This window comes from Nicotiana tabacum, chromosome 3 (genome assembly GCF_000715075.1).
Source record: "Nicotiana tabacum cultivar K326 chromosome 3, ASM71507v2, whole genome shotgun sequence".
NCBI classification, from domain to species: domain Eukaryota; kingdom Viridiplantae; phylum Streptophyta; class Magnoliopsida; order Solanales; family Solanaceae; genus Nicotiana; species Nicotiana tabacum.
The window spans coordinates 76,762,371-76,789,037 of NC_134082.1; the positions used below are offsets into that span (position 1 = coordinate 76,762,371).

General features: G+C 37.5%; 1 protein-coding gene and 1 long non-coding RNA gene across 2 annotated transcripts; one reads left to right on the forward strand and one right to left on the reverse strand.

Moving 5' to 3' along the window:
* Nucleotides 1–8,438: 8,438 nt before the first annotated feature.
* Nucleotides 8,439–19,666, reverse strand: LOC107768763 (putative prolyl 4-hydroxylase 9). Its single transcript, XM_016587911.2, has 8 exons — nt 19,310–19,666; nt 18,977–19,093; nt 18,315–18,472; nt 17,757–17,859; nt 15,575–15,670; nt 14,661–14,726; nt 14,437–14,556; nt 8,439–8,646 (listed from the first exon to the last, which is right to left on the reverse strand). The coding sequence occupies exons 1-8, from the start codon at nt 19,439–19,441 to the stop codon at nt 8,560–8,562; spliced, it is 879 nt and encodes a 292-aa protein (XP_016443397.2). The 5' UTR covers nt 19,442–19,666; the 3' UTR covers nt 8,439–8,559.
* LOC107768774 (uncharacterized) lies at nt 9,662–14,081 on the forward strand. The gene is made up of 3 exons (XR_001644227.2): nt 9,662–11,633; nt 12,954–13,023; nt 13,688–14,081. It is a non-coding gene; the product is annotated as an uncharacterized LOC107768774 (long non-coding RNA).
* Nucleotides 19,667–26,667: the final 7,001 nt, after the last annotated feature.

Below are 26,667 nucleotides of genomic sequence, written 5' to 3' on the forward strand. Positions count from 1 at the left end.
GACCAGCAGCCCGAGCCTCTAGCAACAGCTCCCACAAGGGGCAGAGGGCGAGGGCGAGGCCATGTTAGGGGCCGAGCTTAGCCTAGGGCAGCAGCACCCGCAGCGGAGCCTCAAGTGGATTTTGATGATGAGGTTTATTGCTACCCTAGTACTCTAGAATGCTTTGGTCCATCTAGTGGGCCTTATGGAGAGTGTCACCCGGGCAGGTTTGATTCCTGTAGCACTAGCCATCTCTTAGGCTGGAGGAGGAGCCCAGACTCCTGCTACTCGCACTTCGGAGCAGGTAGCTCCCTAGTTTCAGACTCCAGCAGTTCAGCCACTTGGAGCAGTTCAGCCGAGTATGGTAGCTCAGACCGGTGATGGAGCAGCTATGTCTGTCGATGCCTTGTGGACGTTGGATAGGTTCACCAAGCTCTTCACTACTACTTTCAGCGGTGCATCTTCTGAGGTTCCCCAGGATTATCTAGACAGCTATCATGAGGTTCTCAGGAACATGGGAATAGTTGAGACCAATGGGGTCGATTTTGCTACTTTTCGCTTGTCTGGATCCACCAAGACTTGGTGGAGAGGTTACTGTTTGGCTAGACCAGCCAGATCACCAGCCTTGACTTGGGAGCAGTTCACTCAGCTATTTCTAGAGAAGTTTCTCCCCATCACTCAGAGGGAGGCCTATCGGAGGCAGTTTGAGTGTCTCCAGCAGGGTTCTATGACTGTTACGCAATATGAGACCATATTCATCGACTTGGCTCGTCATGCTCTTATCATACTTCCCACTGAGAGAGAGAGGGTGAGGAGGATCACTGATAGACTTATTCAGCCGATTCGTCTTCAGATGGCTAGGGACATAGGGAGTGAGATTTCCTTCTAGGAGGCGGCCAATGTGGCCAGGAGAGTGGATATGGTTCTGTCATAGGGAGGTGGTCATGGGTCGGACAAGAGGCCCCATCATTCAGGTAGATTCAGTGGTACCTCGTCTGGAGGTAGGGATTCGTGTGGTAAAGGCCATCCTCATAGGCCTTTTTCAGTCAGCACTCCAGGTTTCTCACGGTGCTTCAGGTGGTCGTGTTCCTCAGATGCAGTATTCTGATCAGCAGTCCTACAGTGCACCACCTGCTCCTATTAGTGCGTTGCCGCTTCAGAGTTTCCGAGGTGGTCATTCAGGTCGACAGGGTCAGCAGTCTCAGCAGCCAAGGGCTTGTTACACTTGTGGGGATATGAGTCACATTGCTAGGTATTGCCCTTGAGCATCGACCAGCTCTCAGCATTAGGGTTCTCGTGCCATGGTTCAGGAACCGAGTGTTCCACAGGCCGCCCAGCCAGCTAGAGTGGGGGTAGAGGTGCTAGAGGTGGAGGTAGAGGTATTAGAGGTGGAGCTCAGGCCACTAGAGGTGGAGGCCAGCTAGCAACAGGCCGTCCTAGAGATGTAGCTCAGGGTGGTGGGGCCTAGCCCCGATGTTATGCTCTTCCAACTAGGCCCGAGGCTGAGGCTTCAGATGTAGTTATTACAGGTACGGTTCTGGTTTGTGATAGAGATGCTTCAGTGTTATTTGATCCAGGGTTACATACTCGTATGTGTCATCTTATTTTGCACCGTATCTGGTCATGCCTAGTAATTCTTTAAGTGCTCTTGTTTATGTGTCTACACTGGTAAGTGATTCTATTATGGTAGATCGAGTCCATCGTTCATGTATAGTTGTGATTAGGGGTCTTGAGACTTGTGTAGATTTGCTTCTTCTGGACATGGTTGATTTTGATGTCATATTAGGGATGGATTGGTTATCACCTTACCACGCTATCTTGGACTGTCATGCCAAGATTGTGACCTTAGACTTACCAGGTTTACCTCGTTTAGAGTGGAGAGGGACTCCTGGTCATTCTACCCGTAGTGTTTATTTCTTATGTGAAGGCTCGACGTATGGTCGAGAAGGGGTGTTTGGCCTATTTGGCATATGTACGTGATTCTAGTGCTGAGGTTCCTTCTATTGATTATGTGCCCGTTGTTCGTGAGTTTCCTGAGGTTTTCCCTTCATACCTTTCGGGTATGCCACTCGACAGGGATATTGACTTTTGCATTGATTTGGCTCCGGGCACTCAGCCCATTATTATCCCGCCGTATCGTATGGCCCCGCCTGAGTTGAAAGAGTTGAAGGAGCAGTTGCAAGACTTTCTTGAGAAGGGTTTCATTAGGCCGAGTGTTTCGCCTTGGGGTGCGCCGGTGTTGTTTGTTAAGAAGAAGGAGGGATCGATGAGAATGTGTATTGATTACCGGCAGTTGAACAAGGTTACAATCAAGAATAAGTATCCATTGCCAAGGATTGATGACTTGTTTGATCAGCTTCAGGGTGCCAAGGTATTTTCAAAGATTGACTTGAAATCTGGCTACCATCAGTTGAGGATTAGGGCATCTGATGTCCCTAAGACAGCTTTTCGCACTCGGTACGGGCATTTTGAGTTCTTGGTGATGTCATTCGGGTTGATAAATGCCCCAACAGCTTTTATGGATTCGATGAACTGAGTGTTCAGGACTTATTTGGATTCGTTCGTGATAGTCTTCATTGATGATATTTTGATCTATTCCCACAGCCGGGAGGGGCACGAGCAGCATCTTAGAGTGGTTCTTCAGACCTTGAGGGATAGTCAGTTATATGCTAAGTTCTCGAAGTGTGAGTTCTGGTTGAGTTCAGTTGCATTTCTGGGTCATGTTGTATCAGCAGAGGGTATTCAGGTTGATCCGAAAAAGATTAAGGCAGTCAAGAACTGGCCCAGACCAGCATCAGCTACGGAGATTCAGAGTTTCTTGGGATTGGCAGGCTACTATTGTCGGTTCGTGAAGGGGTTATCATCTATCGCAGCCCCGATGACCAAGTTGACCTAGAAGGGTACCCAGTTCAGATGGTCGGACGAGTGTGAGGCGAGCTTTGAGAACCTCAAGACAGCTCTGACTACAGCACCGATGTTGGTTTTGCCCACAGGTTCAGGGCCTTATATAGTTTATTGTGATGCATCTCGTATTGGACTTGGCGCAGTGTTGATGCAGGATGGCAAGGTCATTGCCTATGCTTCGCGGTAGTTGAAAATTCATGAGAAGAATTATCTGGTTCATGATTTGGAGTTGGCAGCCATTGTTATGCGTTGAAGATTTGGAGGCATTATCTGTATGGCGTGGCATGTGAGGTGTTCACATATCACAAGAGTCTGAAGTATTTGTTCAAGCAAAAGGAGTTGAATTTGAGGCAGAGAAGGTGGTTAGAGTTGTTGAAACACTATGATATCACCATCTTATATCATCCGGGAAAGGCCAATGTGGTGGCCGATGCTTTGAGTAGGAAGTCAGTCAGTATGGGCAGTCTTGCTTATATTCTGGTCAGTGAGAGACCGCTTGTTTTGGATGTTCAGGCTTTGGCCAATCAGTTCGTGAGGTTAGATGTTTCTGAGCCCAGCTGTGTGTTAGCTTGCACAGTCGCTCGTTCTTCATTATTGGAGCGGATCCGAGATCGGCAGTATGATGATCCCCATTTGTGTGTCCTTAGAGACATGGTGCAGCACGGAGGTGTCAAGCAGGTTACCTTAGGTGATGATGGAGTTTTGAGACTGCAGGGTCGATTCTGTGTGCCTAATGTGGATGGGCTTCGAGAGTTGATTTTAGAGGAGGTCCATAGTTCCCGGTACTCTATTCATCTGGGTGTCGCGAAGATGTATCAGGATTTGCAGTAGCATTATTAGTGGCGGAGAATGAAGAAGAATATCGTTGCATATGTGGCTCGGTGTTTGAATTGTTAGCAGGTTAAGTACTAGCATCAGAGGTCCGGTGGTTCATTTCAAAAGATTGAGATTCCTAAGTGGAAATGGAAGCGTATCACTATGGACTTTGTTGTTGGTCTCCCACGGACTCAGAGGAAGTTCGATGCAGTGTGGGTTATTGTTGATAGGCTGACCAAGTCAACGCATTTCATTCCTGTGGCAGTCTCCTATTCTTCCGAGAGGTTAGCTGAGATCTATATCCAGGAGATTGTTCGCCTTCATGGTGTGCCCGAGTCTATCATTTCGGATCGAGGTACGCAGTTTACCTCCCATTTTTGGAGAGCAGTTCAGCGAGAATTGGGCACATGGGTTGAGTTGAGCATAGCGTTTCACCCTCAGACGGACGGGCAGTTCGAGCGGACTGTTCAGATTTTGGAGGATATGCTCTAAGCTTGTGTCATTGACTTTGGAGGCTCGTGGGATCAGTTTTTGCCTTTAGCAGAGTTTGCCTACAACAACAACTACCAGTCGAGTATTTAGATGGCTCCTTATGAGGCTTTATATGGTAGGCGGTGTCGGTCTCCGATTGGATGGTTTGAGTCGGGAGAGGCTCAGTTATTGGGTACGGATCTGGTTCAGGATGCCTTGGACAATGTTAGGATCATTCAGGATAGGCTTCATACAGCTCAGTCCAGGCAAAAGAGTTATGTCGACCGCAAGGTTCGTGATTTGGCATTCATGGTCGGTGAGCGGGTATTGCTTCGAGTGTTGCCTATGAAGGGCGTGATGAGATTTGGGAAGAAGGGCAAGCTTAGTCCTAGGTTCATTGGCCCGTTTGAGATTCTTGATCGAGTAGAAGAGGTGGCTTATAGACTTGCATTGTCGCCGAGCTTATCAGCCGTGCATCCAGTGTTTCATGTGTCCATGCTTCAGAAGTATAACGGTGATCCGTCCCACATGTTAGATTTCAGCACTGTCCAGTTGGACAAGGACTTGTCTTATGAGGAGGAGCCGGTAGCTATTCTAGACCGGCAGGTTCGTCAGTTGAGATCGAAGAGTTTTCCTTCTGTTCGTGTTTAGTGGAGAGGTCAGCCTGCTGAGACATCGACCTGGGAGTCCGAGTTCGATATGCGGAGCCGTTATCCCTATCTTTTCCCTGACTCAGGTACTTCCTTCTTCTGTCCGTTCGAGGACGAACGGTTGTTTTAGAGGTGGAGAATGTGATGGTCATCACTTGTTTTTAAAATTAATTCTATGTTTAAAGGCCTTAAAAACCTTTTTTAGTATCAGCTCAATTTGTGTGCGCAGTCCGTGCGCGTAGACGAAAAGCCTATATGCGAAAATCTGTGAAATAAATCATAAATTTTGACTATAAAATGAATTAATTTGACTTCGGTCAACGTTTTGGGTAAACGGACCCCGACCTATGATTTGACGGTCCCAGAGAGTCCGTAGGAAAATATGGGACTTGGGTGTATGTCCGGAATCGGATTCCGAGGTTCCAATCCCGAGAAATGAATTTTTAAAGAAAATTATTTTCTGAAATTATTTAAAGGATTTGGAAATGAATTTTGATTAGAAATATTGGTATCGGGCTCATATTTTGGTTCCGGCGCCCGGTACAGGTCTTATATGTGATTTAAGATAATTCTATGAAGTTTGATAAGAAATGGAATCTGTTTGACGTGATTCGGACCTTAAATACAAAATTTGATGTTTAAGAAAGTTTTGGAAAAATTTCATTAATTTTGAGGTTTAATCCATAGTTGTTGATGTTATTTTAGTGATTTAAATGCACAAGCGAGTCCGTATAATGTTTTTAGGGTGGTGTGAATGTTTGGTTTGGAGCTCTGAGGGCTCGGGTGAGTTTTGGATACGTCGCGGGGTGAAATTTTGGACTTAAGGAATTGCAGGCTTCGCATTTCCCAACCTCCCTTCGCAATTCCCAGTTCGCATTTCCCAACTTCCTTCGCAATTCCCAAGCCAGCAGAGATCGAGGTTCGCAATCGCGAACCCCTGTTCGCAATTCCCATATCTGAGGCCTGCAACTTTTATACTTAGACGATTTTGAACCCATTTTTCACATCTTTTCAAAACACAAACTCCTTAGGGCGAATTTCCAAGATCAACTCTTCTTCCAACTCGATTGTAAGTTAATTTTAACTTATTTCTTCTAATCATTAACATATTTTAACATGATTTCAACTCAAAATTCAATGATTTTCATGGGGGAAATTGGGTATTTTGGATAGAACCTAGGTTTTTCAAAAATTGGGGAGTTGGACCCCAATTTGAGGTCTGACTTCAAAACAAATTATATATTTGGGTTCGTGGGGGAATGGGTAATCGGGTTTTGGTTCAAACCTCGGGTTTTGACCATGTGGGCCCGGGGCGATTTTTGATTTTTTGGGCAAAACTTTGGAAAACTCATTTCCTGCATTGGGTTGATTCATTTAGCGTTTATTGATGTAATTAAGTAACTTGTGACTAGATACGATCGATTTGGTGGTGGAATCAAGGGGTAAAGCTATAATCAAATCGTGAATTGTGTTCGTGGCATCGAGGTAAGTGTTTGGTCTAACCTTAGCTTGAGGGATTAGGAGTTGAGTCCTATTTGCTATGTGGTAATTGTTGAGTATGACGTATAGGCATGGTGACGAGTATCTATACATTGGGGTCTAGCATGCCCGTGAGTCTTTATATTGTGATTATCATGACTTCGTTGTATCTTTCATGCCTTAGTGGTGGTTTCTATTTGTTGTATAAAGTTTGTGGAAGGAATTGTGACCTATGAACATTGAGGAGCGTTGGCTCAAGTTATATAACGAATTGTGAAAGTATAAGTGATAATTGAACCTCTAGAGCATTGGCTCGAGTTGTGAAGTGAATAGTGAAGTAAAAGTGAGAAAGAGAAGAGATCATTATATTGTCACCCTTGCTGGGCTATTGTTGATTTATTTGTTATCTCCCTTGTCGGGATGTTGATGTTATTGATGTTGTTCCCTTGCCGGGATTTAATTATTGAATTGTTGTTCCCTTGCCGGAATTTTATTGTAATTTTATTTATTCCATTGCCCTATTGTTTGTGATTGTTGTTTGGGTGAGGAAGAGAGTTAAAGCACGAAAGGTGATGTCGTGCATTGTTTGTTTATTGAGGAAAGAGTGTCAAGCACGAAGGGTGATGCCATGTATGATTGCGAGGAAAGAGTGTAAAGCACGAAGGGTGATGATGTGCCGCACGATGTACCATTCCGTGCCGATTTTATTGATTATATGGTGAGGAAAGAGAGTAAAAGCACGAAGGGTGATGCCGTGTACATTTTTATTATATGATTGCTTTGGTGAGGGCGAGAGTAAAAGCACAAAGGGTGATGTCGTGCATTTATTGATTACTGATTTTTTGTTGATATCCAAGTTATATTATTTTCTTTCGTTTACTTGCTGTCTTTTTATTCAGAATTGATATCTTCCCCCGCATAATGCTCCCCCTCTCATACTTGACTGGTTATTTTGTATTTCTTTTCCGCTGTATATATATTTGAACTGCACAGGTTTATTTGATAGTCTGGTCCTAGACTCGTCACTACTTCGCCGAGGTTAGGCTGAACATTTACCAGCACATGGGGTCGGTTGTGCTGATACTATACTCTGCACTATGTGCAGATCCCAGAGCAGCTCTTGGACCGTAGTTGGAGGCTACCCCCAGTCCACGCGGAGATCCAAGGTAGACTTGCCGGCGTTCGCAGGCCATGGCGTCTCCTCTATCTTTTATTTCCTGTTTCATCTTTTCGTTTCAGAAACAGTGTATTGATAGTTTCTTCAGACTTTCTATGTAGCAAATCTTAGACCGTCTGTGACACTGTGACACCAGGTTTTGGGTGATTAAGGCTTGAGTAATTGTAATAGACATAGATTTCAGATATTTTATTATTGTCTTCCGCTTAAATTTAAATTTCCGCTATTATCATGTCATCGCCTTATATTTGTTAAAAAGAAATAATCGGATAATGAAGTAATTAGTTTAAAGGATTGGCTTGCCTAGCTCACATTAGTAGGCGCCATCACGACTCCCGAGGGTGGGAAATCCGGGTCATGACATGTTAGCACTATTTAATTTACTAATGTTAATGGCTATAAAGCTTATTGGAACATTCAAAAGTTCTAAGTCCAACCTTGAAATAATACCTCAAAAAATAAAAATTATGAAATCTTTTAAGAAATATTTATAAATTACATCACAATAAGTATATTTATATATTAAATATATCTATATATGTAATGTCAGGTTGGTTTAGTTTCGGATTGACTTTCCTTAGTTAAAACCAAACCAAACCAATTATGGTCGGGTTTTTTTTTTCAACACCAAACCAAATCAAACCAACCAATAGTCGGGTTTTTTTTCTCGGTTTGACTCGGATTATCAGGTTGATGCGGTTTGTTGGTTTCCTTTGTACACCCCTAAATGTGATTATGGGATACCATATAATTTAATTTAAGTGGCCTAAAGAGAACTTATTCTTTATGATTACCTTTCAGCTCATCAGTTACTTCATACTCATTGGATCTTATTTTCCAGAAATATATCTGCTTCTTTTTTATTGCTTTCATTTTTTCATTTCTTTCAAAGTGTGGTGCTGATTTTAGCGGCCTGCAATCAAGCAAGTTACACTATTTACTCCAAAAGACAAAGCCCCAAGTTTGTTTGGACAAAGCGCCGTGTTGTTCATTCTTTAAATCTATTTACTCCAAAACTTTGTTTTTTCAGTCTGTTAAGTTACAAAAAATAACTGATGAACAACACTACAATGTACCAGGTGTTTAATCATCCTGTTCTTGATTCCTGATCCACTTGGTGGCCACCCATTTTTCTCCTCTGATTACCGGACAGCTACCATGAAGTGAGGTCTGCATTAGAATTCAAGCAAATGTGAAAATTAGAAAGTTAACAAGTCCATGCTTGAAATCAAAGTGCATCATTACATTGTGTTGGTTTTGGTCATGCCCTCCTTTGGTAATTTATGTAGTGTGCATTAAAATCACTGGAAATGGAAGAAGTAAAAGAAAGACAAAGAGCCTATTCTAATTGTTGCATTGAACAAACTAATATAGCAGCAAATGAAAATGAAAACAGTCATGAAGCTACGATATACTATAATCTCTCCAATCAGCTTCCATGCGATGGATCTGATTGTACAAATTTGTTCTGATATTTTCAATATAGGCTCCTGTTGCATTGTATAACCACTTTATGCAAATAACTCAAGCTACTCATACTAATCCTTTTAGACACACATCCTCATAGCATCACGATCTTATGATTAATTGAGCATGTTTTAGCCACATCATCATTTAGAGCTAAATCATAAACATGTTTTTGGGCAACTCAACGGGTTTTCTAGGATTAGCAATTCCTAACACTTTAAATGTAATAAACCCAATATATTTTTATATACTTATTAATTGTGAGATTAGAGAATTAATTTATTTGTAGCTATTGGAAAAATGCTAATCTACGGGAAGGTGATTTACTATAATATATAAGTCAGTGTATTAGATAAATGGCTAGTAAGCCAATTATATATTACAATTTAAAAGTAGAAGTAAGTGACTTTAATAAGTATTTAAACGGTTAATAAGTGGACCAAGCCCACCACTTACTAGCTGGTTAGAGGTTATTATTGATATCCTTAGTTTAGTAGAAAAAGAGGTAATTGAGGTTTAGTTTTATATATATATAGCAAAGCAATTTCCGTAACGAGAAGGGACGACGGGCGGCGGCTATAGTATCGGAGAAAACAATTTCAGAATCAGGTATCATAGCTATGCTACTGTAGTTCAATTTGCTATTTATTGGTATTATTTATATAAGAATAATAATCATAGTAATGATTGGAAGCAAAAAGTGTTACTATTCATGAGCAAGCCAATGATAACGGAAGACAATATAATTTGATAGTAATTGAATAGTAGTGGAGTTAAACAAGATAATATGAGAATTCAGATATTATACTGAAACGTAGAATTAATTTTCCTTGCATACTACAATCTGCTTCTTTAATTATCTAGAAAATTGTTAGCCAATTAGCGGAAGTAATAGTTAAGTAATGACTGGGGTAATGATTATGTCAATGATGACATAAATAATTTAGTAATATTCATATATGGATGCAATTTAGGAGTTCGTTTGAAAAATCTTATTCAGTTACTTTCGCATATCTTTAATTAGGAGATATAACTCATTATGCCGTGATAGGAAGCATTCATAAGAAAATAATATTTATATATATGTATAAAGTAGGGCCACATGCACCTCTCATAACTTAGGAATTATATTTATTTATTTTTCCTATTTTTTTGCCTTTTTCCTCATTTTCCCTTCATTTTAAGTTCTTGAAAAATTCCAAATGACACGTCTCTTTGATAGCCGCCAACTTTACGAATCATACGTCTCTGTTTTCCTAATATTTTGCCTTTCAAAGGTCATGTTTCTTAATTAGCCTCCTTCTCTTCTTCTTCTTTTTTCCTCTAGCCAGTTTGTAACCTCCAAATCTTCCATCCATAAAAGGATTTTGATATCTTCTGTAGATTGAAATTTTCCTATCTTCCATTCATAATCTTCCAATCATAAAGGCTTCGGTTCATACACCGACCAATATGCTTCTCTTTTGCAGATTAAAATTCAAGAATGAACACATAGGTTTGAAGATTAAAATTTCAGAATGAACACATTGGTTTTCTACATGTCCTTACTGTTTGGTACTATAGTGAAAAAACAAATAATAACGAAAGGAAATCTCTGATTACGCACGGATTCTTCGGCAAGGTATTCTTTACGTTTGTGATACATTCTTTCTAATCTCTCTATAATTTTGGCCTGTAGGGATTTTTCATTCGTTATTTTCTTTCACTTTTGAATAGTTCCTTGCCAAGATATAATCTTAAAGAATTGCTACAAAACTATTTGATTTAACTTAAGAAGTAGTTGATTTATTGTGTCTTTTATGCTGTTTATGTTAAAGTAATTAACGATAGTTCTAAAACTTATTTGTTCTTTTGAGATGTACTGATTTTGTTGATGCTTGTCTATAGATATGATTGATGATCTTATCTTTTCTGTTGTTTGACATATTGTTTTTACTCTGGAGAAGCTCTTAGTGATGATTTATGGCTCTCCCATGCCGATCTTATTCAGTAAATACATTGTCTATGATACAAATACTTAAGCAAATGCCACACTACGATGAGTACATTAATGAAATAAAATGGTTCCAAGAATGACTGTTATTGTTCCAACTTTTCATATTCCGAAAGGATAAATGTTTGATAGAAGGCAAAGCATCAGGGGGTTTGGAAGAAAGGTGAGACATGTTCTGCAGTGTCTCAAAATTGAGTTCTTGCAGCCATCGGTACTCAAGAAGAAACGAAGAAAATTGAAGTTGTAAAGAAGTCAAATTTTCTGCTTTATGAAGTTCAATCTATTTTTGGCATTTATTTTTCCCAGTTTCTTGAGCTTAAATTGAATTGGGGTGATCTAAATTGTATTATTGTAATGGATATTTACTGAACTTCAGATTTAGATTTTGTTTATCCAAGAGATTTTTCTATGCCCGTTTCATTCGTAAAGGAATGCTGTTTATTTCTTTCTTTTCATGCCTTTATACTATTTTGTTGTAGCAAAGTGGTGGTAAGTAGGACTTTTTAGTCTTGTATTTTACTACTAATAAGGTCAGATTTATGCCCTCCCTTATTTTTTGTATTGAGAATTTCTTACTAGCAATATATAAAAAAGTAGAAGGACCAGTAGTTTTATTGAAACCTCCACTTCAGTTTAAAGAGAGAGGATGACCTGCAATAGTCTGGCTGGCCTAAGAAGGGCAGGAACTCTATAAAAGGTACTAAATCAATTAGAACAATTCCCATTCTAGAATATTGAAAGATATTACATATATCAATTTACTTATATTTGATAGAGGAGTATTCTTCTCAGAGATCTAAGCCGATCAGCTTCTGCAGATTTGCTTCATTTGTTAATGTACATATTCTTGCCAGGAATGAATAGCTTATTCAGAATGAGTTAATTCTTTAGATTCTGGCATATTCTGCACATCTTCTTTTTCATAGAAATTTCTTTTATCTATATTTTTATTTTTGGCATGCTAATAAATAATTTTTTAAATTCGCTAATATGCTAACAATGTTGGTTATACTAATATTTAAGTGTGTTTAGATTCTCTGTTTTTTTCCTCATTTTCTGTCCACTCACCTCATCCTTTTTTTATTTAGTTTTTTTAATTTGAATAAATAAAAAAATTAAAATTAAACAATCAGCCGTTTTCTTTCATTAGTAAAGTCCAATAGAGTCGTTTCCATTTTGCAATTTGTTTGAAAGTTCGGAAGTCTATTAGATTAAAGAATATTTCCCTGTATTAAAACGCCCGAAAATGCGTCGGTTGACTAGATGCCCAAGGAAGTTCTACTGAGCAAAACATTGTTCAAGTACACTTTTTTCTCTCCCTGATAACAGTTTTTGACACGATTTAAACACTTGAAACTAGAGTATAAAGCATCTCAATAGATACAGTCCTATTGCGACACGTAATGTAGCGGAAGACTGGCCATAAAGCATCCTCATAAATGGCGGTTGTGTTCTTCTTATGTTTATGGGTATTCGAATGGTGTGAAACAAAGCTGGTTGGAGAGGTCTACATTTGGTTTTGAAGAAGAAGCCGACTACAGTTTTAATGCAATATGTTGTGATGGACTGAGATCAATAGACTAGGTTGAAAAGAAATAGGAGAAAAAGGAATAGAGGATACATTATTTTTTTTCTTATTCAAGTTCACATATCCTGATTTACATAGTTTTTTCATTTAACCTGATATCTCACATACTCTTTCTCAAACAAAAAATTATATTTGAATATTATAACATTACTATTGTTTCATATTAAATACTTTTTATGACCGCGCAAAGCGCGGGCAAGTAAACTAGTTATTAATATTTTGAAGAACTGGAGTATAAGTTAATGTGATGTTTCTGAAGTCATTGTTGTGCCGATTTGCTTTGCACTGTTAAAGTGCTTTGTTTAATACTTAATAGTGTATAGATTTTATTTATTGGACTCGGGGTTACCTTTAACTTTGACTCGTTCTAAGATTATGAAAATTATTCACTTAGATTAATTAGGGTGTGTTATTCAATATTTTGGATAGATTGAGGTCATTGGAGGCTGTTTGGTTGGTGTACTAGACGTTACAAGGGTGGGAAACTCCCAATAGCGAGGTAAGTGAGACTTTAAGCTTTGATACTTGCTTTTCTAAAACCCGTTTTGAAAGTATATTTTTTCCTCTGCCTGGTCCATGTGTTGGGACGAGCGTGCGCTTGGCACAATCGGTGGTCCTTGGCCAGCCGCAAATATATATTATTTTGTAAAAGGCTGAAATTATTTAATTAGTGATTTGTGGTGTAGTGTGATGTGGCGTAGCCTCGTGCTATGGCGTTGGAGCGTTAGAAATTATTTCTTCGCGGCCGTAATATATTTGGGGCATTGTGTATGCTGCTGCTATATATTTGGGGCATTGTGTATGCCGTCGTGATAGATTCGGGGTATTGTGTATGTCGCCGCTATATGTTTGAGGCATTGTATATGCCGCTGTGATAGATTTGGGGCATTGTGTATGCCGCCGTTATATATTTGGGGCATTGTGTATGCCGCCGTGATAAATTTGGGGCATTGTGCATGCTGTCGTGGACTCGTTGGGGTGTTTGGTTAATTTCCTACACTGCCGTTAATGACAAGTCCTTAGTGTAGATTGTGTTGAGATATATATAGTATTGCTGTTGAAAAATTGTTTGGACCTTATAGAGTAATTATATGATAAAAGAATTTCTGTGCATATTATTTGGGTGCTCATTGTGTGTTTGTCTTTTCTAACACTTGTTCCAGAGGTATTCAGAGCGACGGGTCAAGGATCTTACTAGGTTATATTTACGTATAACTCACTCCTTACCTGCATGTCTATGCACATACTGTTGCTGAGGATGAGGCTAGTGGCTAACGAGTTCGTTGAGTGGATTCTGTTGCTGAGGTGAGCCACCTCATTGTTCGTGGAGGCCGCTATTTCAGCTCTACCTATCTTATGTTTATTATTTCTTTCGAGTTTGCATGCCCGTCAGTCAAACTTCTATTACTCTGTTAGATGCTTCATGGTCTTAGTATGAAATTTGGGTTAGAGATTCATTGTTTGAGTGCTCGTTAGAATTTATAAATAAATTATGGTTTTAGTTGGATAATTACTTCGTATTTAGTGATACTTAATGCATTTGGACTTGTACGTGTTTCTCTCGGTGCTTATATAAAAGGTTAAGAGTACAGGAATTGGTTCGCCTGGCGAGTGGTGTTAGCTGGGTGTCAGTCACGTCCAGGGGTAGTTTGATACGTGAAATTAAACCACTATGCGAGAATCACAGCTTTTAATCTGGGATTATATATTGTGGCAGATCTCCAATCTAGCAGCTACAGATGGCACGGAGTTTGCCTTGTACTCCAGCTAACCTATTGCAGATCAGCTCCTTGAAACAATTTGTTAACTGACTGATTACTCCTGTTTATATACTATTGATTCTTATACCAAAAAACATTGTGATGAACAAACCACAAAATGCAAGGTAACCGAATTAACTAGAATAACTCACCAGATCAATTGTACCATTTGGAAACAGTGAGTAGAATAGAAGTCCATCCCCTCTGCGTGGCTTCACTTTCAAACCAATACACTTGCTAAAATCATAACTAGCATCCATGTTCTGCCCGTTCTGTAGATAAACACAAAGGACCATTTTACAAGCCAGGCAGACAAGAAAGGTGGTGATGGGTAGAAATAGAGAGCAAAAGAGAGTGGAGAGGTACTTGATCTTACCTCATACGGGAACACAGTTTCCCCACCTTCTTCAACATCAGATAAATATAATAAGAAGGAAGCCGCCTAGACGAGATCAATGAAAGTTTAGTCCAGACAAGTGAAAGTAATCATTCCTCAAAATTAACTACCAGTAACAAATTCTCGACCAATGATATCTCAAGATTAAAAGTGTAGTACAGATCCTGTAAACTTGCTTGGCACATTTCACCTCATGGTTCCAAGGATCGAAGAGAAGATCAGAATCTTTCCACAAAGAAAAGAAGAAAAATGCATATAGAGGATGTCACATCCATGGCAAGATAAGAAGCCACCAAAACAATCATCCTCACCTTGGTTCATGCTAAAACTATAATCAGATTGAAGAGAAATTATCTACCATTAGAAGTGATTTAAATTGTACAAATAATGGTGGTTTACATGACTTAAAAGCATGCAAATCATTTCTTTTAATACTTTTTCTTGCAAAATATACTAAAAAGATACTCAATGAAAATGAATATCTGACAAGAAGGACTGCCCTTTGGGAAATACTTGTCCAATCTGAGATAAAGATGTATCTTGTTTGCAATTTTCTCATCTAACATTAACATGCTCAAGAGAGTTCAGTAAAGTACTGCAGAGGACCATCATCTGCAGTTTGGGTGATGCAAATAGCATGTGCCATATAAATAAGAACCCAATACTTGAATCAAACACATCAAACTTCTTTCTTCTAATTAATTTGTGGTTATGGGGAGGGGGAGGTGTTTGGGAGTAACATGGAAGCACAGCATCCTTATGCCCGGATAACCAAACAATAATGTATTCTATAATCCACAATGTCCTCTTGTGTAAGATTTCAATTGAGATACAGGAAATATAGCGAGCAACTTAGAAAAAATAGCACCACTGAAAATTTAGTTCATGCTTACTCTTTGGCTCTTCTGAGGGCCATATTGAGCAGGATCAAAAGCATCATAATGTGACTGATATCTCTGGCCAATTTCATACCGCAAAACATTAAATGCCTGAAATGACCAGAGGAACATCATTATTTATCACTGAAGAAGAGAATCATTCAAAATCAGTAAGAGCGATAAACAGAAAGTTCAGACTTCAGATACACACCAATGTTCATTTAACCTACAATCATCAAGTTAGCAGCTTGACCAGCTGTCAATTGACACATGCGTTATATGCATGGTTACATTGTAACTCAAAATCCAGTGGGTAAATAGACCGAAGTATTCTGAAAAATCAGCACAAATACTTCCCAACAGGCAGTTTCAGATGTTAACCAAAATGTAGATTTGCCTCACTAAAAATTAAGGCACACAACAAAAATTGTCGTAAATTTATCTCTTAGAACTGGACATCTTGACCCATTGCCTCATGGTTTTGTCCTCTGAAAAAGAATCTGTTAGAAGAGGTGTGTATCCACACCATTATGAGAGAGCTATAACCTTGCTTGACTACTTCATTTACAACTGAAGACATGCCAAACAACACTAAGGGAGGAAAAAAAGTTCCATCAATTTGAGCACTATGACTTGCCATTTCCGTAAATTAAATGAGCTGGCCCACATATGTGACCTCTAACTAACAATCCAGTATACATTCAGATTCTGCACTTACATCCAGAACGAAATTTGTTTAGAAGTTTCTTCCAACATTTATATATCAGTATGAGGTGAATATTGACAAAGAAAGAGGCATCATCTCCTCTTTATGACTTCTTTTTTTTGATAAGTGATGTCGAGGCCAGCTTGCATGCACTTCGACTAATTCCACGGGATACCTGCTACCTTCCACCAGCAACAGATACCAGGTTACTCTGTCCACCAAGGCTAGGACAGATGGGAGGCAATCACCTAGTGTTTTTGTCTCCGCTAGAATTTGAAGCTGGGACCTCATGGTTCTCAACCCACTTCATTGGCCACAAGGACACATCTCATGATGATAAATTGGTACAACATATATTTTCGTCATTACCACATGCACATTCGTTCATAAACAAGCGTCACTAAAAACAGTTTTTCCAGTACACAAGACTAAAAGAAGATAAAAATCCAAGAAAGCAGTAGGTCGATCCAGGATTTAACTTTTGAGTTTCACGGTTTCAACCTTCATGTTTTAACTACTGAACCCATTAGACTTTTGAAACTATTTGGTTCAGTTGAACCCTTGGTTCATATACTCCATTTGCAACAGAGAAAAATCCAATTTCTTTTGGGTAATGAGGGAAGAAGAAACACAGAACCATAAAATGTGACCCAAGATCACATACTCTATACCATTATCTCTTGCATCCTAGCTATTTCCAAATAAAATGGTCTCAGAAAGCGCCTGGAAAATTCGATGAACTGGAATCTGAGTGTCTTTGCATTACCATTCAGAACTCTTGTATTACTTCACCACCGTCTGTAACTTAATAGCCAATGAAGATATGACTTCTCAGATTAACATGACGAATCAGTGTTTCAGTGAGAATTATTTTGAGTTTACAAAGGCTATAGTACTCCATATCAACATGAAAAGAGAGGTAATTCTTCTTAGTGTAGCATAGATTATAGTCCACTATCATCAAATGGAAGATAGTTCTCTTTCATATTACTCACTTTAAAACATTGGATTAAATTACCTCAAAAGCTACATTTGGGCCAACTTCTTCTTGTAAATTCTCAAAGCTGTCAGAAATTAACATTTTGATCCGTTTCTTGGTATACTTCTCATTAAAATATTAGATTTTGAACTCCACACAATTACTCCATGTCAATCAAACTAGATATAAATGGTAGTTGAAACTATAATTTTCAATAAGATGTCTAAGCAGTTTCAAAATAGTGATCATCTTCTTTTTCCGATACTAAAACTAAGATATGAGGCTGACTAAACAAGGATAGGCGAAGTACCAACATGTAGAGGGTAGAACTTGGATTTGTTCAGGTACAATCAGCTTCATTTTGAAGGAAATAAAACTGTACAAGATAGGTTGGAGTAGGGATTTTTAACCAGATCTTTAGTATCTAAGTCATGGAAGCAAAACCAAAGTTGACATTTGGTGAAAAGAGCATAATGCATTTTATTTAGGATAAACATGTTAGTGAACATTACCTCTCCATGTGTCTTGGGGATCATTGTCGCCTTTGCAATTTTCTCTTCAATTAGATCCAAGATTCCAGTTTTGTCTTCAGATGCACTAATAAACGTGCCAGAACTGGAGAAATTGACAAGGTAATGTAAATCTCATGCCACGATCTGTAGTTTCTTGTCAAAGATACTGACACATGAAGTACAAAGTTCTATCATAACTTATTTTTTAGAAGCAAATCACAAGTAATTAGAGAAAGTCATTCAAAAAAAAAAAATGTAGTTTGAAAATCATGAATTCGCTTTATCTTCCAAAATAAGATAATATATGCACACACCATATTTTCAGCGACCTAGTTTAGCAAAAATGGGAGGGAAAAACATGTTTAAATTGATTACCGGTTAAATCTGCGATATTTGTTTTTTGGAAACAATAACCTAACTAATAAATAAAGGACTACACAAAAATTAAGACAGTGTATTGACTTAAATACAATTCTTGGAGTTAATGTTCAACATTGAAAGAAAGGTTCCCGAATAGAAATTAGTTGACAAATATGAGGGTTATTGAGTAGTATATACCTTGTTCTAATTCCTTTGGTGGTCTCTTCTGTTTCTCCTGTGCGAAGAGCCAAGGATGATGGTTCCATATTTTCCTTTGCCATCTTAATTATGCTTTGGCATTGTTCTATAGATGCAAAATTGGGAAAGTATAATGCACGTGGGAACCAGCTTAAAACCTACCCAAAAAATGCACATATATTTACAAGGAAACAAAGCAATATAAATGAAATTACTAATAGATAAGACATAAAAATCTATTCTTGTTCATAAGTATATGATGACTTAAAGTTTATCAACATAGATTTAATAAAGAAGTTAAACATGGTATCACTGGCTATCGCAGATATGAGAATAAGTTAAGTACATAATAGATGCTACCACTTCATTATAGGACGATAGCGAATGGGAACATACCCTCACCCAAAAGAAGTATGGGGATTTTATCTTTGTCGCTCTTACTTTAATACCAATTTATTATACTTGAGCTGTGATAGACAGCGCATGTTTGAGAAGCAACTATCTCAAAAGTTATTCAAACAGGAAGGGAATTGATGGTTAAAAGTAAAAACTGAATATACGGCAGAATAACCAGATACTTATGTTCGCCCTGCTCAGAAACAAGAATTAAAATCCAAAAAAGTCGAGTTGACAGTTCCTCAACTAAAAAGAAAGAAGCACACCTGAAAGGGAATGGAAATTAGGGAATGCTCTCCAGTCTCGCCAATGGGCAACGGATCAAAGTTATCCTGATCCACTGACTCTAGCAACCTTGGTCTTGGCCGCACACTAGGTACATCCTACCATAACCAAAAGTTTAATCAGAACATGTCTGTCTATTTTTTTTGTAACAGTGACTGCAGATTAATGCTATAAATTTACATCTTCGTTAATTAATTGTTCAAGTAGATATATTGTTCAACTGCACCTACTGTCCAAATAATGTACTAGTATCTGTTTTAATTGAACCATAAGCATGTAAATATAAAATAAAATAAAAATAAAAGAGAAAAGACCTGGTGAGAGAAGAGAGCAGAGCCGAAGAAGCCGAGAAGGAAGAAGAAGAGACATAAGAGAAATACGGAAGGCAATCTGAGGCTCCACCATCCAAATCTACCTCTGCTCTTCATTTTCTCAATGGATCGCATTAGCTGGAAGAAAGTTTCCTTTCACTATTACACTCGGGGGTTTGTCCTTCTGAAACTGAAACTGAAACTGGGTCAATTCTGATTCAACAGGAGAGCTGCCCTGCCAACTCTACTTGGACTATACATGTCCCAATGGGAAGCGCCTAGCACGTAATATTTGAATTGCAATGTCATCGTGGAGAATTTAGTATCTGTGGCCACTACAATTCTTTTTAGTTTTAAATATTAAATCTGTGATAATATTAAATACAAAAGATGTTTGCAAATGTCTTCCAAAATTTATCAGTTGATAATGAAGAAGTTACAATTTAAACAAGTGTTTAAAGATCAGTACACTGACTTTCCTTACTTTTTCTTTTGGGACAACAACCTTCCTTATTCAATTTGGAAAAAAGAAATACTAGTGGAGTATTACTTATTTGTTATGAATAGTTTGTACATTGGATATTACTTTGGATACTACATTGGATACTACATTGAATGCTACATTGGATGTTCATATTGTGAATAACTTAAAGATTAAATTTCCTATTTTATGTCCATCATCTTTACTGTTTATGCCTATAAAAGGCCATGTAATTGCAATGAAAAATTACACCAAAGTGAAAGAAGAAAACACTTCTTCATTCTCCCTATCTCTTCTTGTTTACATTTTACTGCATTGCTTTTATTTTATAACACGTTATCAGCACGAAGCTCTAATTTTATTCTTAACTCCCGCTAAGTTGAGCCATATTTTATTAAGGTATGGATCATTATAATCATTTTATTTATGGCAGTACATATCATATGCTCATTGTTTGCAGATTACTTGTGCGCTTGGGCATCTTAAATAGTTTAAGTACATTGCAGTGATAAAATAACTATTTCCTTCCGTGCTCAACTCTTAGAGGACCTCAAAGTCATCAAACTAGCTATGCACTAATGTCATACTTATAATATTCATGGACTCCCTAGATCAAAACACATCTTTAAGGCATTTTGAAGAACTGTGAGAAATAAATTGACAAGCAATAATTTTATAGTTTAATTACTTTATATTTATTGGAACATATAAATAATGTTAGTCACGTTCAGTTCTATTAACACATATATATCAATAATATAAAGTGAAATGAAACAAGTATGTAATTTCTATTTTATGACAAGAATAAAATGAAATAGTAGATTGTTAACATGATATAGCTCTATTTTCATTTCTTTTACCTTAATCGTTTTGTTTTCTTTAATTGTTTATTATTATAATTATTTCTCTAACTTATTCATCTTTTATGATAGTTTTCACTATGTCAAATTTATCAAAACTTGAATTTGTGGCACTTGACATCACTGGGAGGAACTATTTATCATGGGTTCTTGATGCTGAAATTCACCTTGGCGCTAAAGGTCTTGGAGATACTATTATACAAGGAAATGAAGCATCAAATCAGGATAAAGCGAAGGCCATGATTTTCCTTCGTCATCATCTACATGAAGGGTTAAAAACTGAATATTTAACCGTAAAAGATCCACTTGAATTATGGATTAATTTGAAGGATCGATATGACCACCTAAAACTTACGGTATTACCGAAAGCTCAGTATGAGTGGATACATTTAAGGTTGCAAGACTTTAAAACCGTAAGTGAGTATAATTCTGCTATCTTTAAAGTAAGTTCTCTATTAAAATTATGTGGAGACACTATCACAGGTGAGGACTTATTGGAAAAAATATTTTCTACTTTTCACGCTTCAAATGTGGTGCTACAACAACAATACCGTGAAAAAGGTTTTAAGAAATATTCTGAGTTAATCACATGCTTACTTGTGGCTGAGCAGAATAATACTTTATTAATGAAAAATCATGAAGCCCGTCCCACTGGGTCAGCTCCATTTCTGGAAGTGAATGTTGTAGCAACATATGATAAGTTTGAAAGAAAATAAAATAATTACCGTGGTCGTGGACATGGTCGTAAACGTGGACGTGGCAGGGGGCGAAACAATTATCGTCATTATGGTGGAAATAAATTGGAGAACAATAAGGGTTCTCAAATTAATCATTCAAAAGGTAAAGCTAATATGTGTCACCGATGTGGTATGAGAGGTCATTGGGCACGTATTTGTCGTACGCCAGAACATTTTGTCAAACTTTATCAAGCCTCTCTCAAGAAAAAAGAAAATAATGTGGAGTCACACTTGACCTTTCAAATAATGATGATGAAGCAGGTCCCTCAAATAAATATGATTCTAAGGCACATCTTGCATATAAAGATGATGATTTTGAAGGCCTAACAAATATTACTCATTTAGAAGTTGGGGACTTCTTTGAGGATATTGACTGAAGAACTAATCATCTTACTGGGGAATGAAGCTATAAAAGTTGTTATGTTTATGTTTGCAACTAATTTATTTTTCTTGAGTGTATTTTCCTAATGCATCATGTGTTGCTAGTTTCTACATTTCTAATGTATTTCTTAATGTTTTTTTTTTCCTGCTTGTCTTTCATATTTCTTATGATGTATTATTTGTCTTTTTTTATGAAGAATATGAAAATTCCCCAGTCTTCAGTTGGACTCAAGATTAATAAAGATGATATATGTCTTCTGGATAGTACTACAACACACATTACTTTAAAAGATAAGAGATATTTCTCTTATTTGGTAATGAAAGAAGCGAATGTTAATACAATATCCGGTAGTACAAGATTAATTGAAGGTTCTGGAAGAGCCAATTTATTACTACCAGGAGGAACAAATTTGGCTATTGATGAAGCACTATATTGTAGTAAATCTCAAAGAAACTTATTAAGTTTCAAAGATATTCGCCAAAATGGCTATCATATTGAGACTACAAATGATGAAAAGATTGAATATCTTTATATTACTACAATAATGACCGGTAAGAAATATGTGCTTGAAATATTACCTGCTCTTTCCTCCGGCTTATACTACACAAGTATTAGCATGATTGAAACACATGTTGTAGTAAACGAGAAGTTTACTAATCAAGATAATTTTATTATTTGGCATAACCGGTTGGGCCATCCTGGTTCTAATATGATGCGTAAAACAATTGAGAATTCACATGGACATGCAATGAAGAATCAGAAGATTCTTCAATTTAAGGAATTCTCTTGTGCTGCGTGTTCTCAAGGAAAATTAATTATTAGACCATCAACTATTAAAGTTAGGATGGAATCCCCTGCATTTCTGGAACGTATACAGGGTGATATATGTGGGCCCATTCACCCTCCATGTGGACCATTCAAATATTATATGGTTTTGGTAGATGCATCTACAAGATGGTCACATGTGTGCTTACTATCAACTCGCAATATGGCATTTGCGAGATTGTTGGCTCAAATAATAAAGCTAAGAGCACAATTTCCAGATTATGCAATTAAGACAATTCGTCTTGATAATGTCGGTGAGTTTACATCCCAAGCCTTTAATGATTATTGTATTTCAACTGGGATAACAATTGAGCATCCGGTTGCTCATGTTCATACACAAAATGGTCTAGCAGAATCATTGATCAAACGCCTCCAATTAATTGCTAGACCAGTGCTTATGAGAACAAAACTTCCCATTTCAGTATAGGGTCATGCTATTTTGTATGCAACAGCACTTGTGCGGATAAGGCCTACAAGTTATCATAAAGTCTCCCCATTGCAATTGGCTTTTGGTCAGAAGCCAAATATTTCTCATCTTAGGATCTTTGGTTGTGCGATATATGTTTCAATTGCTCCACCACAACGCACAAAGATGGGTCCTCAAAGAAGGTTGGGGATATATGTTGGATATGAATCTCCTTCTATTATAAAATATCTAGAGCCGATGACTGGAGATTTATTTATGGCAAGATTTTCTGATTGCCATTTTAATGAATCAGTATATCCAACATTAGGGGGAGAAAATAAGCAGCTGAAAAAGAAGATAGATTGGAATGCATTATCACTGTCTCATTTAGATCCTTGAACAAATCAATGTGAACAAGAGGTTCAAAAGATTATTCATTTACAAAATATTGCAAATCAATTGCCAGAGCATTCACTAACCTACCAAGGGTGACTAAGCCACATATTCCAGCTGTTAATGCTCCAATTCGAGTTGATATCCCGACAGAACAATTAATTAAATCAAATGAGTCTAAGTCATGCTTGAAACGTGGTAGACCAATCGGTTCTAAAGATAAAAATCCTTGAAGAAGAAAAGGAGCAAGTGATCAAAGTGAACATAACACAGAGGTAGTTGCTCAAGAAGAGCCCCAAGACGTAACAAATGATAAGACCTTAGGGGAGGTCCAGGTACCTAAAAATAATGAAAATGAAGAGATATCAATAAGTTACGTCTCAACCGGGAAAAGATGGAACCGAAATAATATTGTTATCAATAACATTTTTGCTTATAATGTTGCTGTTGAAATAATGCAACAAGATGAGGATCTTGAACCAAAATCTGTCAATGAATGTAGACAGAGAAATGATTGGCCAAAATGGAAAAACGCTATCCAGGCAGAGTTAACTTCACTTGGAAAACGTGAAGTCTTTGGACCCATAGTTCGAACACCTGAAGGCATAAAGCCAGTAGGGTATAAATGGGTTTTTGTGCGAAAACGAAATGATAAAAATGAAGTCGTTAGATATAAAGCACGACTTGTGGCACAAGGGTTTTCCCAAAGGCCTGGAATTGATTATATGGAGACATATTCTCCTGTAGTGGATGCTATCACCTTCAGGTATCTCATAAATATGGCAGTACAAGAAAAACTTGATATGCATCTAATGGATGTTGTTACAGCCTATTTGTATGGATCATTAGACAACGAAATTTTTATGAAAGTACCTGAGGGATTTAAAGTGCCAGAAGCATATAAAAATTTTCGAGAAACTTGTTCAATAAAGCTTCAGAAATCTTTATACGGATTGAAACAATTAGGACGTATGTGGTACAATCGCCTGAGTGAATACCTGTTGAAAGAAGGATACAAGAATGATCCAATTTGTCCCTGTGTCTTTATAAAAAGGTCTGGATCTGAATTTGTTATAATCGCCGTGTATGTTGATGATTTAAATATCATTGGAACTCCTGGGGAGCTTCCAAAAACAGTAGACTGTTTGAAGAAAGAATTTGAAATGAAAGATCTTGGAAAGACAAAATTTTGTCTTGGTCTACAAATTGAGTATATAAAAGATGGAATATTTGTCCATCAATCGACATACACCGAAAAGATTTTAAAGCGATTCTATATGGATAAAGCACATCCATTGAGTACCCCGATGGTTGTGAGATCACTTGATATAAAGAAAGATCCATTCCGACCTCATGAAAATGATGAAGAGCTTCTTGGTGCCGAAGTACCATATCTTAGTGCAATTGGGGCATTAATGTATCTTGCCAATAATTCCCGACCAGATATAGCTTTCTCAGTAAGCTTATTGACAAGATTTAGTACTTCGCCAACACAAAGACACTGGAATGGTATTAAACATATATTCAGATACCTCCAAGGGACCATTGATATGGTTTATTTTATTCAAATGAATCCAAGCCATCATTGATTGGTTATGCAGATGTAGGATATTTGTCTGATCCACACAAAGGTCGATCTCAGACAAGCTATTTATTTACAAGTGGAGGTACAGCCATATCATGGAGTTCGACAAAACAAACTATGGTTGCTACTTCTTCAAATCATGCAGAGATAATAGCCATTCACGAAGCAAGTCAAGAATGCGTTTGGTTAAGATCTATAACTCAACACATTCAGCAAACATGTGGTCTTTCTTCGAAAGAGAATATTTCAACAATATTGTATGAAGACAATGCTGCATGCATAGCTCAATTGAAAGGAGGATATATCAAAGGAGATAGAACAAAACACATTTCACCGAAATTCTTTTTCACTCATGATCTTCAGAAGAATGGTGAAATAGATGTACAACAAGTTCGTTCAAGTGATAATTTGGCTGATCTGTTCACTAAGGCATTACCAACCTCAATATTTGAAAAGTTGATATATAAGATTGGAATGCGTCGTCTTCGAGACATTAAGTGATTTTTCATCAGGGGGAGTAACTACACGCTGCACTCTTTTCCTTAACCAAGGTTTTGTCCCACTGGGTTTTCCTGGTAAGGTTTTTAATGAGGCAGCAAACAATGCATATTATAAATAACTATGTACACCCCAATATTTTTTTTTTTTGTAAGTTTTTAATGAGACACATTATCTTACATGGACATCCAAGGGAAATGGTTATGAATAGTTTATACATTGGATACTACATTGGATACTACATTGGATGCTACATTGGATGCCCATGTTGTGAATAATTTAAAGATTAAATTTCCTATTTTATGTCCATCATCTTTACTTTTTATGCCTATAAAAGGTCATGTAATTGCAATGAAAAATTACACCAAAGTGAAAGAAGACTCTATCTCTTCTTGTTTACATTTTACTGCATTGCTTTTATTTTATAACATTATTAATATATTAGTGCTCTCTATTTCATTCCATCCCTCTATATATATTTTTTGATAAATAACTTTCTCCCCTTCTCTGTGCCGAATGGAGTGCTGATTGTTTATTTTTTCTAGATCTGATGTACTGAAAAGTTTAAATTACTTATTCCTTTTTTTTTTGGGGTCAACCAAACAAGAAATACACGAGGATTCCACTAACCACAAGCGAAACAAAAACAACTGGAGTCGTGCGACACGTCCAGCTAGTTGTTAATTATATCAGTTTAAGATTTAACTTCGTATATTCTTTTACCAAAGATAGGCTTTCATTATAATTTTTTGGTACAACAAGCCAAATGAAGATTACGCAGAAAATTTAACCAGCAAGAAACTACAACTCCATCAACCGCAAAACCAGGTTCATTAGTATAAAATCTAATTTGAACAGTTCGTATATACTTTGTTCCCAATCCGTTAATATTCACGGTTGAAGAATCACCTCTGGAACTACTGTTTTGTGTTTTGAGGAAGTGACGATCTCGGTATTCTGTGTCAACATTTTACCTGGATTGAGGAGAAAAAAACCCTAATCCCATCCGATGAATGCACAGGATTTTGCTAATTTAAATCTAGAAGGAAAAATAATCACAAACTAAGATAACTAAACATTTTTGGACAGAGAGCATACACAAAAAAAGGTATTCGCTGTATGCCATACCAAAACCCTCAATCCTGAAAGTAATCCGTATGCTGTAGGATTCATTAGCTACAAGAATTAGCATGA

What these genes read in the sequence shown, in the direction of transcription:
- LOC107768763 (XM_016587911.2), bottom strand. Translation starts at nt 19,441, where the DNA reads ATGCGATCCATTGAGAAAATGAAGAGCAGAGGTAGATTTGGATGGTGG. An exon ending in CTGCTCTCTTCTCTCACCAG is followed by an intron (nt 19,094 to 19,309) that starts GTCTTTTCTCTT and finishes TGGTTATGGTAG; the next exon opens with GATGTACCTAGTGTGCGGCC. An exon ending in CAAATGGTACAATTGATCTG is followed by an intron (nt 8,647 to 14,436) that starts GTGAGTTATTCT and finishes ATTCTAATGCAG; the next exon opens with ACCTCACTTCATGGTAGCTG.